The 19306-nt window shown below is 46.4% G+C and overlaps 1 protein-coding gene and 1 pseudogene across 1 annotated transcript in view; one reads left to right on the forward strand and one right to left on the reverse strand.

Annotated features, from left to right (window-relative positions):
* Window positions 1–17245: 17245 nt before the first annotated feature.
* Window positions 17246–18931, reverse strand: LOC102010871 (annotated as a pseudogene).
* Window positions 18932–18937: 6 nt separating this feature from the next.
* The window catches only part of Srsf9 (serine/arginine-rich splicing factor 9), a 7838-nt gene continuing 7469 nt past the window's right edge, over window positions 18938–19306 (forward strand). Inside the window, exon 1 of the mRNA XM_005396505.2 lies at window positions 18938–19216. Coding sequence (XP_005396562.1) covers window positions 19029–19216 — 188 coding nt within the window. The 5' untranslated portion in view covers window positions 18938–19028. The remainder of the gene's footprint in view (window positions 19217–19306) is intronic.

Consider the following 19306-nt stretch of genomic DNA (forward strand, 5'->3'; position numbering starts at 1 on the left):
TTTTTTTGAATACACCCCAGAAAGAAGCAATGTGATCATAGAAATGGGAGTGGGCTGGCCAGAGGCAAAGCACTGCTACCACTCATTCACAGTTGGAAGAGGTCAGGAATGGCTTTTCACCTGGAGTTTTGTTTTGTTTGTGGTTTTTTTTGTTTTTTGTTTTTGTCTTGTGGTACTGAGGGTTGAACTCACAGCCTTTGTGCTGAGCTACATCCCCGGCAATTTTTGTTTTTTATTTCAAGACAGAGTCTTGCTAAGTTGCCCAGTGAGGACTCAAGCTTGTGGTACTCTTGTTTCAGCCTCCCAAGTGCTGGGATCACAGGTATGCGTCACTCTGTTTCCCTAGGGCTTTTGGAGACAGCATGATCCTGCTGACCATACCTGTACTATGTAGTGCAGGCTGACCTTGAACTCACCTATGTAGCCCAGGCTGGCCTCGAACTCACAGCGATCCTCCTGCCTCAGCCTCACGAGTGCTGGGATTTCTACTGTGCGCCACCATGCTCAGCAATCTTGGTACTATTAACATTTTAGACCAGAAAGTTTTTTGTTTTAGGGAGCTGTCCTGTGTACTGGAGGACATTTAACAGCATCTCTGACCTCTACCCACTAGGTGCCAATGATAATGCACCCCTAGTATCAGCAACTAAATGTCTGCTGAGGGTGCCACACGTCCTCTGGAGAGAGAAATTACTCACCACCAGTTGAGAACGTCCATCCCAAACCATCTTGAGTTCAAATGTTGTAGAGTCACCCAGCACCATGTGAAGTCCCCGAGGCAGGCAGGCCAACTTAACAAATGAAAGGTCAGAATGTCCAGCAATTACAGGTCAAGTTAATTTCTCCGTAGACTGTGGATAGGACCTGTAGTCTGCTCCAGGAGCTAAGGAGCCCCCTCCAACTCAGCAGAAGACCCCAAGGTCACTCTTTAATTATATGCAAAGTGGTTCCCAATTAACTTTCAGTTATTCTAGGGACAAGTAATTGATATCAAAACTGAGACAGGTAGTTGGTGTCTGATTTCTGGCATCTCCATTCTGATTCACTGACTGAATATCTGACTCTCCAGAACTTGAGATTTCCTTCAGACCTTCACCAAAGATTTCTGAAAGAAAACTTGATATTAGACATGGTTCTAGGTCCTATAGAAACACAAGAGAACAAAACAAGCAAAGTTGGCCTGGGTGTGTGGCTCATTGGCAGAGCACTGGGTGAGCATGCACAAGGCCTATTGTGGCTTTCCTCAGGGTAGCCTACCCTGTGTCTGCCAGGGTGTACTTTTACCCCGCCTTTTTCCTCTTTGATTTGGCCCAAGCCTGCTCTGCAGGACTAGTTTCTCCCTCCCTCTTCACCTTTACTTTTTTTTGGTGAGGGGGATATCTGGAGTTGAACTCAGGACTGCATGCTTGCCAGGCAGGCATTGTGTCACTGAACTAAATCCCCAGCCCTACCTTTACTTTTTCAAATAAACTTTGTCACTTGCTTTTTGCTCATTTCTTTTTTTTTTTTTTTTTGGTTTTTCTCCGGTACCGGGAATCGAACTCACGACCTTGCACTTACCAGGCAGGCACTGTGCCGCTGAGCTAAATCCCCAGCCCCTACTTTTTGCTCATTTCATTCAATTATTTGAGGGAAGAACAACCTGGAACCCAACACCAGACGGAGAGGTGAGCCACCCAGAACTGGTAATGTTCATTTGGCAAGCCCGTTTCAGAAAGAGCTATATGATGATAGTTCTACATTTAAAAACAAACAAACCGGGGCTGGGGATTTAGCTCAGCAGCACAGTGCCTGCCTGGCAAGCGCAAAATTGTGAGTTTGATTCCCGGTACCAGAAAAAAAAAAAAAAAAAAAAAAAACACAAAACAAGAAACAAAAAAACCCTATCTCATCAACTACATTGCTTGTACAGTAATCCCAGGTACTGGGGAGGAATCAGGCAGGATAATCACAATTTTGAGCCCCCCCTGGTCAATTTAGTGAGACTCTGTCTCAAAAGATAAAAAGGGACTGAAGAGGCTGAGATGCAGTTTATAAGTAAAATGCTCCTCTTCCCATTCCATCCTCAGTCCAAAAAAACCAACAATAGGCAAAGTCCTTTCCTCCTGGAACTCATTCCACCAGAGGGATACAAATAATAAATGAAAATAGTTAGACCCTGGCAAGTGCAACAGATGAAGTACAATAAAAGAATCAAGGGTAACAGGTGAGAGGTCTTATTTTAAATAGAATTTCCTAACAGTTAATGTTTAATTGTTTGATCAATCTTGCACCCTATATCTGGTAATATGAGTGTCTGCTCTGAAGATAACAATGAGTATTACAGCAACCATTGTGGATTTCCTATCATCTTGTTTTGAAATTCTGTATCTTTTGATAGTTTTTGGGTTGTTTTTGTCTTTGTTTTTATTTTGTTTTTGTTCTTTTCTCTTTAAAATAAAAAATTGGCTGGGCATGGTGGTGCACGCCTGTAATCCCCGCATTCAGGAGGCTGAGGCAGGAGGATCGTTGCGGGTTTGAGGCCAGCCTGGGCTACAAAGTGAGCTCAAGGCCAGCCTGAGCTGCATAGCGAGACCCTGTCTCAAAAAGACCAAAAATAAATAAATAAATAAATAAACAAATAGAATTTTCTGGAAGGCCTCTCAGAGAAGGTGCTATTTGAGCCAAGGCCTTGTGACCTGAGTACTGGAGAAGCTAAAGGGAACAGAGAAGGGCTAATTAGAGGTGACAACAATCATCCAGGTGAGAGATGACGGAGGGTTGGACCAGGACGGTAGTCGCTGAGATGAGAAGAGAGGTGAAAGATTCTGGCAGTGTTCTGAAGGTGGAGTAGGCAGATTTGCTGGTGAATTGGATGCAGGATACAAGAAAACGAAAGTAGTCCAATGTGGCTCCAGACCTGTGGCCTGAACAAGGAGAATAGATTGAGATGGAGAAGGCTGGCAGAGGAAACAAAAGATTTTTATTTTGGCATTGAGATGCCTCTGAGACATTCCAAGTGGAGGTGTCAAATGTGCAGTTGGATATATGAGTTCTGGGAAGAGGTCCAGGCTAGAGCTATAATGTGGGGAGTCATCAGCTTAGAGATGACATTTGAAGCCATGGGACAGGATGTGATCACACCACCAGCCGAGAGGTACATGTAGACAGAGAGGTAATGCTTATTTAGCTTGCAGTATTCTCTGAGCATTTTCTGTGGGCTAGGCCCTGAGGGTGAGGTACAAAATGCACATGTACTTCCCTTAGTACATGCCCCAAAAAAGCACCACTAATTACTGAATTTTCCTGGCTGAGTTCTTGGGCCATTCAGGGGATGAGATTTGCCGGTTGTGGTGGTGCACACCTGTAACCCCAGCACTCGGGCAACTGAGACAGGAGTATTTCTGGGAGTTCGAGGCCAACCTAGGACACATAGTGAGTTCAAGGCCAGGCTGGACTACAGAACAAGACCCTGTCTCAAAAAAAAAAAAAAAAAAAAAGCAGAGGATGAGCCTTGAGAGTTTGTACACTATCCCTTAGTCACTTATTCACTTTTTTGTAAGAGACATTTATTGAGCACCTACTTGTTACAAGGTCTCATCTAGGCACTGGGGACTCAAAGCAAGTCAGACATGGCTCCTATCCTCGCAGAGGAGACATTTGGTGCGTGGAGGAGGCACCCACTGAGTAGGGCTACACACAGGATGTAATTACCTTGGGACTGAGGTGATGAAGTAAAGGACAGGCTGGAGGGGTCTGTGCTAGCCCAGAGCACAGGGAAGGTTCTTCTAGGACACCACATTTAAGCAGCAATCAGAGCAGAGAACGAGGCTGAGGAGAAGCGGGGGCACGTGCCAAGGCCTGAAGCCGGAAAGAGGGTGACAGCTGGAAAGGCCACCATGTCTATAGAGAAGTGGTGGGGCAACTGTGGGAGAGAGGAGGCTGGAAGGGTGATAGTGTGGTGAGCCTGGACAGGTGGACTCCATCCTGAGCCAGTGGTGGCCCCGGAGGGCGGTAAGTGGGGGCTCATGTGCAGAGGGCCACTGAGGAGAGTGGGTCAGGAGGCCAGGAGAGCGGTCAGGACACAAGTGAGGAGGTTCTTCCTTCAGTGTCTCAGGTCCTCCATTTCCTGTTTTTCTGGTTGTTGTTTGGTTGGTTTGATTTGTTGCTGTTGTTTTTTTGAGACAGGATCTCACTATGTAGTATAGGCTGGCCTTGAACTCACTTATATAGCCCAGGCTGGCCTTAAATTCACCACAGTGCTCCTGCGTCAGCCTCCCAAGTGCTGGGATTATAGGCGTGTGCCACCATACCCAGCCACTACACCATTTTAAAGTTCTGTTTGCAAAGCTGCAGTTCTCTGGGGGTGGGAAAGAGGATGCAAAGAAGTTGTGCTCCTCCAGCTCAAGCTGAGAGGCAAGTACCCCTAAACGTGTCCTCTGCAGATCACAAACCAGAGCTTCACGCTGGATCTCAAATGTTTCTTCTAGGAGTTGCTTCCGTGCTTCAAGTGCCATTTCATTAGCGGGGGTGCCAGGTGGTTCTGTCCAGGGCCTCTGTGACCATTTTTGATTTGAGTTCATACGGATCAGCCTTTCTAGATTTTTGGGCCCTTTACCACTAGGCCATAATGTAAAATACTATAATAGTGCAGCCAGTTAGGGCCATTCAGAGTCAACATCAGGATCATTCCACATATGGGGTATTTTTAAATATTTATTTATTTATTTCTGTCTTTTTGAGACAGAGTCTCACTATGCAGTTCAGGCTGGCCTTGAGCTCACTTTGTAGCCCAGGCTGGTCTCAAACTCGCAATGATCCTCCTGTCTCAGCCTCCTGAGTGCTAGGATTACAGGGGTGCACCACCACGCCTGGCAGAGTATTTTTTTTAATAGTAGCAAAGTTTTATTGCAGTTAGGAAAAGAAACAGGCTTTTCAGAGTGAGTTTGGGCCAAGCAAAAGTAGGAAAAGAAGTACACTCTAGAGTGTGAAGGTGGGCCACCATACAAGAAAGAACACAGTGGCCCATGTGTGGAATATTTACAAAGATTTTAACCAATCAGTTACAGGGATTTTTCCTGATACCTTTTTTTTGTGTGTGTGGTACTGGGAATTGAACTCAGGACCTTGCACTTGCCAGGCAGGCACTATATCCCTGGCCCCGATACCATTCTTTATTAAAGATTACAAAAATAAAGAACAGAAAGAATACAAAATAAATACAGAAGAATGCAAAATATAAACTGTACAGAGATAAGTATTGCTAATATTTTACCCTAATTACATCTAGACTTTTCTATGTATATGCATATGTGTGTATGTGTGTTACATGCACAGTGGTACCTGTGTAGTACCTCGTTCAGGAATGCTTTTATTTGCAAACAATTTGGTTCACAAACAAAATGTTTGGCAAAATTTTGTTTCTGTTTGCAAACTCTACATCGGGTGACAAACACAACCATATCCATCTTTCCCACACAAACACAAGCATGGGCTTTTTTTCCAAAATCATGGAACAGCTGGGCACAGTAGCGCATGCCTGTAATTCCGGCACTTGGGAGGCTGAGGCAGGGGGATCACTGTAAATTCAAGACCATCCTGAGCTACAAAGTAAGCTCGAGGCCAGCCTGAACAGACCCTGTCTTAAAAACAAAACAAAAAAAAATCATGGAACAAATTAAGTTCATGAACCCAAGTACCACTGTAGATATCTGCACACACATATGCATGCATATATATCCATAGTCATACAATACCTGTCACACTATGCACATTGTACTTTTTTCTTACTGAGGATTTATCTCAAGGAGTTCTGAGGTACATCCCTACCCGTCCCCTTTTATTTTTTATTTGTTTTAATTTTGAGACATGGTATCTACACTGGCCTCAAACTCATGATCCTCCTGCCTCATCTTCCCAAGAAGCTGGGGTAACAGGCATGCATCACCACACCTCATTTATTTCTTTTTTCCCTCCTTTTTTTGGTTCCTGGAGATTGAATCCTGGGCCTGGCTCTTCCTAAGTACTGGCTCTGCCACTGACTTAACAGCTCCAGCCCTGAACTAAATGTTTTTTGTTTGTTTGTTTGATTGTTTTGTCTTTTTGAGACAGGGTCTTGCTATGCAGTTCAGGCTGGACTTAAGCTCACTTTGTAGCCCAGGCTGGTCTCGAACTCACAACAATCCTCCTGCCTCAGCCTCCCGAGTGCTGGGATTACAGGCGTGCGCCACCACGCCCAACACATGCCATTCTTTTAGGTACTTCATTCTCTTAATGAACTTCCATGTGTTCCCACCACCCTCTGTGCCTACCCACCCACGTCTGCATGCACCCCCTGCATCTCCTCCAGGTACCGTGAGTGAACTGTCCAGGCTCTTGTTGGAAGCCGTGAGCACTGAATCTGTCTCCTCTCCCTCGCACCTGTGAACATCTATTCTTCCTTTCCTGAATCACCCGTTTCCTTGTCTACTGAGTCATTCCCTTCAGCACACAAACATGCTGGAGTATTGTGAACAACCAAAAAAGAGTTCTGGAGTTGCGTGCGGTGGTGCATACCCATAGTCCCATCACTGCGGGAGGCTGAGGCAGGAGGATAGCACGTTGAAGCCCAGACAAGGTAACTTAGCAATATACCCTGTCTCAAAATTTAAAAAATGGGGTGGGGGGTGGGGCTGGTGCATGGCTCAGCGGGAAGGTCCTGGGTTAAATCCCCAGCTCCTTCCCCTCCAAAAAAAGCCTTCTAAGGCTTAGGTGTGGCCCAGTGGCAGATTACTGTCTAGTGTGCCCAAGGCCTTGGACTTGATCCCTAGCACTGCAGAAAGGAAGAGTATGCTTTCCTTACCTCCCCCATTGCTGTCTAAGTGCCCCCTTACCTCTGCTTTCTTCCACGTGTTGTTCATACTGCCTCTTTGCAATCTTTCTACTCCAGTGCACCCAAATAGCTCCTAAATACACCAGCGGTACATGGCGCCCTTGGCCAATGGGCCTGGCACAATTCTCTTCCTCTCCGAAACTCACAGGGCCCTCCCTTGGCTTTGAGGACCCCGCACTCTCTCAGTGTTCCTCTCTCGCTAGCTGTTCCTCAGTCTCCTTCTTCCACCTCCTCTGCCCTGATCCCTAAAGGAAGGTGTGTCCCAAGCCTCCCCTACCGGCCACTTCTCTGTCTAAACTCTCTCCTTTTGTAGTACCCATTCTCCCCGCTTTAAATATCATCTCCATGCACACAGCTCCTACGTTTGTATTTCCACCTCAGACTTTTTTTTTTCTTTTTTGAGACAGGGTCTCCCTATGCAGTTCAGGCTGGCCTTGAGCTCACTTTGTAGCCCAGGCTGGTCTCAAATTTACAGTGATCCTCCTGCCTCAGCCTCCTGAGTGCTGAGATTACAGGCATGCACCACCATGCCCGGCTCACCTCAGACTTTGAATGCCCATCCCATTTTTCTGAGTCCTATTTGTTTTTTGGGTTTTGTTTTTGTTTTTGTTTTGGTACCGGGGATTGAACTTGGGACCTTGCGCTTACCAGGCAGTTGCTTGTGCTGCTAAGCTATATCCCCGGCCCTCTTGAGTCCTATTTGAAAAATCTCTGGGATGTCTAATCAAACCTAACACACCCAAACAGACCTGTTTCAGTACTAAACCTGCTGATGCTGTCGCCTTCCTCATCTCTGTAAATAGCAACTATACTCTTCCAGGTACTCAGGAAAGAGATCTAGAAGGCTTCCTTGACTCTCGTAGACACCCCTTCTGCCTCACAACCTTTAAATAAAAATTATAGGAGGCCAACTCTCTTGGACTAAACTTCTGCACAAGGCCTGCAGTTAAAAATCAAAATGCTGTGCTGGGGATGTAGCTCAGTGGTAGAGCACTTGCTTGCCTAGCATGCATGAAACCCTGGATTCCATTCCCAGCAGTGTGAAAAAAGAAAAAAGCCCACATTAGGAGAAGTACCCTAGGGCCGGATGCACGCCAGTAATCACAGCACTCAGGAGGCTAAGGCAGGAGGATCACTGTGAATTCGAGGCCAGCCTGTACTACAAAGTGAAACCCTGTCTCAAAAAGACAAAGAAAAGGGGCTGGGGATTTAGCTCAGCGGCAAAAAGTGCCTGCCTGGCAAGCGCAAGGTCGTGAGTTCGGTTCCCGGTACCGGAGAAAAAAAAAAAAAAAAAAAAAAAAAAAAAAGACAAAGAAAACAAAAGAAAACAAAAGAAAAAGTATGCCAGGCGTGGTGGCGGCGCATACCTGTAATCCCAGCACTCGGGAGGCTGAGGCAGGAGGAGCTCTTCATCCTCTTCCCATTTGCAAAAGATCTATCTCCTTGTTTCCTGGTATCTTTATTTTACTTTATTTATATGTTTGGTTTTCTCACAGATGAGAAACCATATGATATTTAAGCTGGCGTGTCTGATTTATTTCATTTAACATTATTCTCTCAATGAAATGACCATTCTTCTTAATCCAGTTAAGATTATTAAATCAAATGTAATTTTTTTTCTGACAATGTGAATAGATGGAAAATGACACCAAATTTCTGAGTGAGAAGACTAAATATTGGAAAAATGAAAAACTTTGTGTCATCTAAATTTATAGATATAACACTTTTCAAAATACCAAACAGGATGCCATCCAGAACTAGATGATTCTAAAATGTGTCCAGAAATACTAACCGACAATCCGTCCTCCGAGGGTATTGGACAAGCACTGGGGGACAAGGCCTTTCAGGGGCACAAACTGGGGGAAAAGCTCCAGGTCGGGTCACACTGGTCTGGGCACCACCACGAAGTTGGTCGCCTGAAGACTGAGGCTAGCTTGGCCAGGCACAGACTGGGGAGGCAGAGATGAGGCAAACAGTTTCCAGGGAGAAGACCTGGAAGGAGAGACGCACAGACTTCTGGCAGCGGAACCTGGAGAAGCAGGCTGAGGCGTGGTGGGCGGTGGGAAGCCACCGGAGGCAAATTGTGAAGGGCAAGGATGGGTGTGGAGGCAGGTGCAGCCCTCTCCAGAGAACACTGTCTCCTCCTCCTCCTCTGCTGGGTCCCTAGCGTCTAGCATGGTACACACGGGAGGAATCCCATACATATTTTGGAGATCTTTTCATACATGGCCTTGGTCTTTTTAAGATCTGTGTAATATTCAGAGCAGCAACTCTGCACTGCACATTGAGTAAGCCGCCCCTCTTCTCCTGCAGTGCTGGGGTGGAACCTAGGGCCTTGCAGATGCTAAACAAGCACCAGACACTGAGCTCCAGCCCCAGCTCAACAAGTCTCCTTGAGTTTTGGGGGGATCGTTAAGAAACATCCCAGCATCCTGAATCCAGCTTCCCCTGCGGCCCTTCTTCCTCAGACCAGGAGGGATCATTGGATTTTTTGTTCAGTACAATTCTGAGGTCCTTCTGGCTTCCAAACAAGCTCTCTTTTGCTATTCATAGCTTCCCTTTGGAGACTGTGAGACCAGACTCCTCTCAGGCTCCTCCCACCTCGCAGCCTGAGCTTTGAGTCCCCTTTACAATCATCCTATTCAGGGATATACAATAAACATTTGTATGGTAAAGGCAACTCACACTGATTTCTATTGAGCAGCTGAAATACTTAGAACTTACATGTATAATCTGACCCAGCTGGGCTCTGGTCTATGTTAGGGCATCTCACCATAAATTCCCTGAGGCTGTAGAGTGAGAAAGAACACGCCACCCCCGCCCTGTGCCCTAACTATGCTGAACGATGTATGTACCTTCCTCAAAGCACCAAGCTCTCTCTGTCTTCTCAGCTTTCTTTGCACATGTTTTCCCTTCTGTCTGGGATGCTTTTCTTCTCTCCTCATTTGTCTGTCTAATACCATCTGGCTCTTCAGGTCTCAGTTTAGAAGCCACTTCTTCCAGAAAGTCATCTCTGAAACCTCCCCTTAGCCTCGGGTAAGATGCAGGAAGCCGCGAAGGTGCTGCACATCTGTAATCCCTGCTACTTTGGAGGCTGAGGCAGGAGGATTGCAAATTCAAGGCCAGCCTGGGCAATTCACCAAAATCCCATCTTAAATAAAAATAACAATGATAAAAAGGGCTGAGGAGATTGCTCAATGGTAGAGCATTCCTGGGTTCCATCTCCAGTATCACCCTCCCCCCAAAAAGCTACAAGAGTACCCCCATATGTCTTATAGCCCATATCTCAGTTATAATTGCCTTTTTTTAGTTGTCTGTGATTGGAGTGAGGGCCGAGTTTGAGTCTTACTTTCTTCCTCCCCGCCACACACGGTGGGGAATGAACCCAGGGGATTCACACTTACCTCCATCCCCAGCCCTTTATTTTTTATTTTGAGACCAGGTCTCACTAAATCAGTAAGTTGCCCAGGCTGAGCTCTAACTTTTGATCCTCCTGCCTCGGCCTCCCAGACTTGGGATTTCAGGCGTGTGGTACCATGCCTAGCTTCTTAGTCATCCTTGATCTCCAGCATTCTGTGGCTCAATAAATATTGGTGGAATGAACAAATGTTAAGCAGCAAAAAATGCGGAAGCCATCAAAGTTCCGTCATGGTCACAACTCTGGGCTCTTGGAGTTCGGGGTCGCAGGATACCATGAAAAAACCTGCTTGGTGTGGGGACCTTCAAGTGCGGCTGCTCGCCTCAGGGGTCAGAGGTCAGGGCCGCAACTGGTAAGAAGATGGCTGGAGGATGGCGTTTATTTCGAGAAGGAAATGAGGGCGACAAATAAGACAGTCTACCCTGAGAAGACATGCGCACTGCTGCTGCAGGATTTCATCAAGGACAGCGGATGAATTCTGCCGCAGAAATGTCAGGTCCAACCAGCTCCAAATCTACACTGGATGGATGCAACCTTGAAAGAAGTGACTAATAAAGGAAGTTACCCAGAAGCTAGAAAGTAGGGCACACATTTCAACTTTGTAATTGTTTTTATGGATTTTAGAAGCCCTGGCTCCCTGGGAGAGGTGGCGCACGCCTGTAATCCCATGCTTGGGAGGCTATGACAGGAGGATCGCGGTGAATCTGAAGCCAGCCTGGGCTACATAGTAAGGCCAGGTTGAACTACAAAGCCAGACCTCGTCTTAAATAAAAAAGAAAAAGAAAAAAATAAAAAAGCTGGCCATCGGGTTAAAGAGATTGACAGCGCCATATCTGGCAGAAAGGGAATGATGATTTTATGACCCTGCAGTCACAGATGTTCCAAATAGTCGCCTCCTTGGACATATTGATTACCCTCCAAACCAGCCACCACTCCTGCAGGGTGTATGAGACCGTATTTTATTCTACTTACTATCTCTTGAATTTATTTGTCACTCAGTTACATAAAATAAACTTACATTATACACACCCGCAACCCCCATGAAATGTGCCCCAGCAAGACAAATTGGCAGCTGCAGAGAAGGAAGGCATAACAAAAGAGACTGGTCCCCAGCTGCCTAGCTTCAGGGAATGTTTGTCAATGTGACATTCACAGAAGCCCTGCACATGTGCTGGCAGGAGAAGAGCCAGCCTCAACCAGACACAAGGGAATTCAGCCACGGCGCATGTGTTAGCGCTGGGTGGGGAGGGGTGGCCTAGAAGTTTCTTGGCTCTTAGTTTTGTCCCCAGACCTTTGCTCGAGGCTGCGTCCCCACCTCATTTAATTAAATGATTGATTTGTTGTTATTTTAAGACAAGGAAGGAGTCACTAAGGTGCTAAGTTGCCCAAGCTGGGCTTGAACTTCAGATCCTCCTGCCTGCCAGAGCGCTGGGGTTACTGGTGTGCATCTCTGCAGCTGTTATTTTTTTCTTAAAAAAAAAAAAAACCCTTCCGACACTTTTCATATATAGTATATATATATATATTTCTAACCATTAGGGAATGGGTTTGTCTTGGAGGTGATCAATATAATTACCAAATTATATTGATAGGGTTCATTAAAAATCCATTTAGTGGGGCTGGGGATTTAGCTCAGTGGCACAGCGCCTGCCTGGCAAGCACAAGGTTGTGAGTTCGGTTCCCAGTACTGGAAAAACAAACAAACAAAAACAAACAAAAAAAAATCCATTTAGTAAAAAATGTGTTTGGAGTCTGGGATAGTGGTGCATACTTGTAATCCCAGCTCCCTGGGAGGCTGAGGCAGGAGGATCACAAACTGAGGCCCAGCCTTGGCAGTTTAGTGACTTAGCAAGATCTGGTCCAAAAAAGGTGGGGAGGGGTGGGACTGTAACTCAGGATGAAATCCTGGGTTCAACACCCATTAGTGAAAAAAAAAAAATTGGGGTCCAAAATTAAGATTGTAAACATGAGCACAGTAGAGAATGCCTATAATCCCAGCAGTTAGGAAGGTTAAGAAAGGAGTATTGCAAGTTTGGGCAACTTTAGTGAGACCCTATCTAAAAAAACAAAACACAGTGTTCAGTGGTAGAGCGCCCCTGAATTTGATTCCTAGTTATTGTTTTAAAAAACGTAAGGGTTCTATTAAATAATGCATTCTTTTGCTGCATAAAAATATTCTTAGTACTTTCATTAATCTTTTCATACCATCCTTTACTTGTGTTTCTGTTTTACTATGCTATACTACAAGTTTCCAAGTTATGTGACAGATTATAAGCCATTTAGGGAAAAGTTCTGAGTTGTGAGTCAGGAATTCCAGGCTGAGAAAAAATATATTCTTTCAGACATTGTCTCCCGGTGTCGTTCAGGCTGTCCATGAACTCACTGTATAGATGGGCCTTGATCTTCTGCCTCAACCTCCCAAGTACTGGGATTATAGTTGTGTGCCACCATATCTGGCAGAAGATAAAATCTGAAAAAAAAAAAAATTGGCAAGCTTGATAAGTCTACTTGCCATTTTGCTTCTCAGCTGTCCCTTTTCTGTTTGTTTTTTTTTTTTTTTCCCAGTACCAGGAATTGAACTCACGACCTCGCGTTTGCCAGGCAGGTGCTGTGCCACTGAGCTAAACCCCCAGCCCCATCAGCTGTCCCTTTTCTGGAGAGTAACTTTTCTTTTGTCTTAGTTAATAAAATCTGTAGATGTTCATTAAGCACCTTTTGTTTGCCACACAGTAGGACTATAAAGGCAAGTAGCTGCTTCCAGCAGTTCTTGACCTTTTCTCAAGAGTGGCAGAAGCCAGGCATGGTGGTGTACACCAGTAATCCCAGCACTCGGGAGGCTGAGGCAGGATGTTCGTTGCAAGTTTGAGACCAGCCTGGGCTACAAAGTGAGCGCAAGGCCAGCCTGAACTGCATAGCAAGACCCTGTCTCAAAAAAAAAAAAAAAAAAAAAAAAAAAGTGGTAGAGACATGATTTATAGCCTTAGAGAATAAAGACCTCCAAGGCTGGAGGTACAGCTCAATGGTGGAGCTCATGCTTAGCATATGCAAGATCCAGGGTTTAATCCCCAGCACTAAAATGCCAGTTGAGAAGAGTGAACTCCTATACTATCACATATGGTAGCACTTGCTATATTTGACTATTAAGATTCAAATTTACTACAGTAGCTGAACGTGGTGACACATGCCTGTAATCCCAGCATTCTGAAAGGCTGAGGCAGGAAGACTGCAAGTCTGAGCTCAGCCTGGGTATAGCAAAACCCTGTCTCAAAATAAAGCGAAGTAAATTAAAAAGGACTGGGGATTTAGGTCATTATGAAGGCCTTGAGTTCAGTTCCCAGAACTAAACAAACAAACAAATGGCTGAGCGTGTTGCTCAGTGACTACTTGCCTAGCATGCATGAGACCAAGTTCCATCCCCAATACCATAAAAAAGTATAATTTTAAAATTCACCTTTTCAGCTGGGCGTGTGGTGCATGCCTGTAATCCCAGCACTCGGGAGGCTGAGGCAGGAGGATTGTTGCGAGTTCAAGGCCAGCCTGGGCTACAAAGTGAGCTCAAGGCCAGCCTGAACTGCATAGCAAGACCTGCCTCAAAAAAAACCAGAATAGAAAAGCAACAACAATAACAAAAAATTTCACCTTTTCAGTTGTAGTAGTCATATTTTAAGCACTCAATAGTTAATGGCTACCGTGTAGAACTGGAAAATTTCCATCATCACAGAAAGTTCTATTTTTGCTTTTTATTTGTCATTTGTTTGTTTTGTTTTTTGAGACAAGGTCTACGTAGCTCAGGCCAGCCTTAAAAATCACTATGTAGCTCAGGCTGGCTTTGAACTCACAGCGATCTTTCTGCTTCAGCCTTACTACTGGGATTATAAGCATCTACCATCGTGACCAGCAGAAAATTCTATTGGACTGCACTGCATGAATATTCTCTCCAGAGTAAAAGGACTTTTCTGCCCCTGTACATCAGTTATCACCATCTCCACCACCATCATCAGAACTAGGGATCGAACCCAGCACCTTTACATTGGGCTACCTATCCCTTCGTACTTTTTTTCTTATCGTTTCTTTTCTTTCTTTTCTTTTTTTTGAGACAAGGTCTCACTTTGTAGTTCACTGGCCTTGAACTCACTCTGTAGCCCAGGCTGGCCTCAAATTTGTGGCAGTCCTCTTGTCCTAGCTTCCCAAGTGCTGGGATTATAGGTGTGTACCATCATGCCTAGCTTCTGCACATTATTTTGCATATACCTTTTAGAAATTTGCAGGCTCAGATTCAAGGGAGGGGGTAGCAGTTGGGGAGTGGGGAGGCAGTGGTTCACATTTTTCTTTTTAATTTTCTTTTTAATTCTGCCCTGAACTACATCATCAATCCTCTTTTTCATTCTTTGCCAGGGTCTCACTAAGACATTAAATTGCCCAGGCTGGGCTTGAATTTGTAATCCTCCTGCCTCAGCCTCCCAAGAGTGCTGGGAATACAGGTGTGACCACCATGCTTGGCTATGTTCATTGATGCTTAAAGCCTGAGAATCTGTAAAAAAAGTACTGATATGAAAAGCTATTTGAAAATAAACTTAAAAAGGGGAAAATAACTATTTGAAGATTCCATCTCAAAATATAACAGATTAGCAAAAATAATGCATCCAACCTGCTACAAACTCAGTATGTTCATTGCTTTAAGTAACCTCATATAAAACCAGGCCTTGTCTTCCCACCTGTTCGGCCACATATAGAGAGCAGTTCCTTCATTACCCAAAAATAATGGGAAAACAATGTTAAAAGACTTTCCGCAGTCCCTTACGAAAAGACCAAGGGGGAATTATATTCATGACACCCTGCAAATCTTCTGGAATTATCTTCCCCATCTGTGTCTTCTCATCCTCCCCCACTTGGCACTTGCTTCCCTTAAGCTCTCTGCTCTCCCATGCCAAACTCTAAATCCCAGATTCCGTGGCAGCTTCTCCCCTGCAGGGCTCAGTTCTTCTGTAGCTCTACAGAAATGTTTTATTTTTTTTTTTAATTATTATCTTTTTTTGTTTGTTTGCGGTGCTGAGGATCCCAGCCAGGGCCGCGAACATGCTAGGCAAGCACTGTACTTGAATCGCCTCCTAGCCCAGGAATGTTTCATTTCACCCTGGGTCACAAACACAGAGGTACATGACATGAGGAGGAACAGGTTCCCTTGGTGACCCCGCCCAGTTCTCTCCCGCCAGCCCCGACCACCCTCCCCAAGATGACTCATTTTCCCACAGATGGTTTCCTCCTTATCGCTTCCGCTGTGCCCACGGCTGCCAAGGGCCACAGTTGGGAGCGGCTCATGGACTCACACAGAAGGAAACATTTTGCTGGGATGGCAGAGGGGACTGATGCCACAGCAAGAGGGAGAAAACCCGATAGGCAGGTTTGCAGGATGGTTTTATCCCAGGTGTTAATTTTTTTTTAAAATCTTGCAGTGCCCTCCTCTCTCCTAGACAGTAAACAGCTTTCTGTGGGAAATGCATGAGCTCTTCACAGCCCGCCCAGTTCAATGGCTTTTCACACCCAGGACAAGCCCGTCAGCACCTTTCTTATTATCACAGTAGGAATAATGAATAGATACATTGTTGGTCAGAAGACAAGTTTATTGACAAGATAGACAAGGTGGTATAGGCCCACCATCAACAGGGAGGGAGGGGTGGGAGGAAGTCGAAAGTCTCACACTGCACAGCAGCAGGTATTAATCTATAAAGATTAGGGGCTGGCGATTTAGCTCAGTGGCACAGTGCCTGCCTGGCAAGCGTGAGGTCATGAGTTTGATTCCTGGTAGCAGAAAAAAACAAAACAAAAAACAAACAAACAAAAAAACCCCCAAAAAACAAGATTAATAAAAATCTACAGTCACTGGAGGTGGTTTACATGTTTATACAGTGATACTTTCTACATTGACCCCATGAGTGCTTTTTTTTTTTTTTTTTTTTTCACATATTGGGAATTGAATCTAGGGCCTTCACAGTGAACTACATCTTTAACGCTCCCCTTTATGTTCTAAGACAGGGTCTCAGTAAATTGTTCAGGCTAGGTTTAAACTTGAGATTCTCCTGCCTTAGCCCCTCAGAGTACTGGGATTACAGGCATGTGCCATGAGGCCTGGGTTTTTGTTTTATTTTGGATTTTTTTGAAACAGCTTTTGTTATGTACCAAGAATACCCTTGAACTCACTATGTAGTCTAGGCTGACTTTCATTCTCCTACCTCAACCTCCCAAGTCCTGGGAGGGGACATACAGGCATGGGCAACCACACTTGGTTTTTGTTCTTTTAACTTTCCAGGTAAAAATCACATAGATGATTGTTGCAAGTTTGAGGCCAGTCTGGGCCACAAAGTGAGCTCAAGGACAGCCTTAACTGTATAGTGAGCCCCTGCCTCCAATAAATAAATAAATAAATAACCCTTGGCTAGGGACTTTCCCTGCTTGGTTTTGGAAACTCAGCAGAGGATTGCTAGACACATTATATAATCCAGAAAACAACACATAGTCTGATTGTTTCATTTTCTAAATAATTTGAGGGGTTTTTTTGGTCTCTTTTTTGAGACAGGGACTCACTATGCAGTTCAGGCTGCCTTGAGCTCATTTTGTAGCCCAGTCTCATCTCGAATTTACAATGATCCTCCTGCCTCAACTTCTGGAGTGCTGGGATTACAGGAGTGTGCCACCATGCCCTGTTTAATAATTTGAATTTTATTCCTATTATAAAATAGTAGGGGCTGAGGATTTAGCTCAGCGGCACAGCGCCTGCCTGGCAAGTGCGAGGTCATGAGTTTGATTTCCGGTACCGGAAAAAAACTCCCCCCCAAAATTTAAAAAAAAAAAAAGTACATGCTGATTACAGGTAATCTGATAAGTACCTAAAAGTATAATACACAAATCATTGCCAACAGGAGATTTTTTTTTTTTTTAAATAAATGTATTTTCTTGGTACGGGGAATCGAACTCAGGACCTTTTGCTTGCCAGGCAGGCACTGTGCTGTTAAACTATATCCTGGGCCCTTGTTTGTTTGTTTGTTTGTTTTTAAGGTTTCAAATACTTATTATTGCTCTATCAGTACTGATCACAGAAAAAGATTAAGATTCCTGATTAAGCATGTTCCACTGTCCAGCCAACGGTATTTTTTAAGCTTGATACGGTGATATTTTCTTGACCATGATAAAGAGGGTATCATCTTTTTTTGTTGTTGTTGGTTTTTCTCCGGTACCGGGAACCGAACTTCACGACCTTGCGCTTGCCAGGCAGGCGCTTTGCCGCTGAGCTAAATCCCCAGCCCCGAGGGTATCATCTTGTGACCTCCGAGAGGATAAATGTGCTGCAGCTCATGTGGAACTCCTTACAGTCCCAGCTCCGTCCTCCTCCAGTGTCTCCTCTTGGAGTTGTGCCTGACTTTATTACCCGTCTTCATCCAAATCCATGGAGGAATGGGACGATTCTGTTTTTGCTCGTTGGCCAGGAATCCTTTGATTCTGAAAGTCTTGTGAGACGACATGGTTAGGCTCGGAGGCAGGAGCACTTTTATTTTCTGCGAACACAGAAACCAAAACCTGGGGCAGAAGTGAAGCTGACAGCACGTAGACCTGTCGACAGATCAGGAATCCTTTGGGTTTTTTTTTTTTTTTTTTTTTTTTTCCGGTACCGGGAATCGAACTCACGACCTTGTGCTTGCCAGGCAGGCGCTTTGCCCCTGAGCTAAATCCCCAGCCCCTCATTTTTTTTCCCTCATATTTATTTAGTTTATCTATTTTTGTTTTCTTGAGACTGGGTATCGCTCTGTAGTTCAGGGTGGCTTAGAACTGTGTGGCTCAGGCCGGCCTCGAACTGGAGGCCACCAAGAGTGCTGGGATCACAGGCGTGCGCCACCACGCCCAGTAGAGGTTTCATTTTTAATATTAAAAACCTTAGATGAAGACTTTCTGGTTGAAGTCCTCTTTCCTGTAACACCTTGTGCGTTACAGGTCGCGCCTGTGGACACGCGCCACGGGTGTGGGTAACTAAGGCCCGCCCTCGGCACAAGGGAGGGGCCGGCGCTGGTTCTAACCCTGACCCCACTCTGAGACCTCGGGGTTCTCCCTTGCAACGCGGAGCGGGGGCTCCTGCTGGACGAGGGTGAAATGCACACCTCGTCAGGGGCGCTCGGTAGCGACGGCGGTCACCGTTATTGCGGTCCTCACATCCTCGTCTCCGGATAGCATCGCAGGGTCAGCCCCGGCCGAGCTAAGCAGGCGTAAAGCGGGGACAGGTGGCCGCGAGGGGCACCGACCCAAGGCCGCGCCGGGACTCGAGCCCGCCGCGTGCTGCCCCCAGCCGGGCTCGCGGTCCTTCCCAGGGCGCCGTTCGCTTCACCTCAGCGCGCTCGCCACGGCCTGCGCAGCAGGCGGCGCTAGAGAGGGAGAAACTCTAGGAGCCCAGGTCTCCCGCCCAATCCGCGCCGCCGAGGAACGCACAGCGTTTGGGCACCAAATTCTAAACACTGTCTCCCTCACGCCCCCTGCGGCCCGCCGGCACCTACCGAGAGCTCCGCTGCCGCGCCTGCGCACGCGCACTCCTCGCGGCCGCTGCCTCTTTAAGAGGATTCCCGTCGCTTCCTCCGACCCTTTCGCTTCCGTTCCGCGTTCCCACAATGCAGTGCGGCTGAGCGCCTCCGAGCCCGCGGGGACGCTGCGGGGGGACCAGGCTGAGGCGGCGGCGGCGCGACGTGAGCTGCGGCGGGCCCGCGGCGTCGGGCGGTGCGGATGTCGGGCTGGGCGGATGAGCGCGGCGGCGAGGGCGACGGGCGCATCTACGTGGGGAACCTTCCGACAGACGTGCGCGAGAAGGACCTGGAGGACCTGTTTTACAAGTACGGCCGCATCCGCGAGATCGAGCTCAAGAACCGACACGGCCTCGTGCCCTTCGCCTTCGTGCGCTTCGAGGACCCTCGGTGAGGCCCTGACGGCGCCGCCCGCCCGCGGGCCCGGGCCCGGGCGTCCCCGTCCCCTCCCCCTCCGCGCGCGCTCCCCTCCCCCTCAGC

The sequence above is a fragment of the Chinchilla lanigera genome, unplaced genomic scaffold (genome assembly GCF_000276665.1).
Source record: "Chinchilla lanigera isolate Chin_1 unplaced genomic scaffold, ChiLan1.0 scaffold00054, whole genome shotgun sequence".
Classification (NCBI taxonomy): Eukaryota; Metazoa; Chordata; class Mammalia; order Rodentia; family Chinchillidae; genus Chinchilla; species Chinchilla lanigera.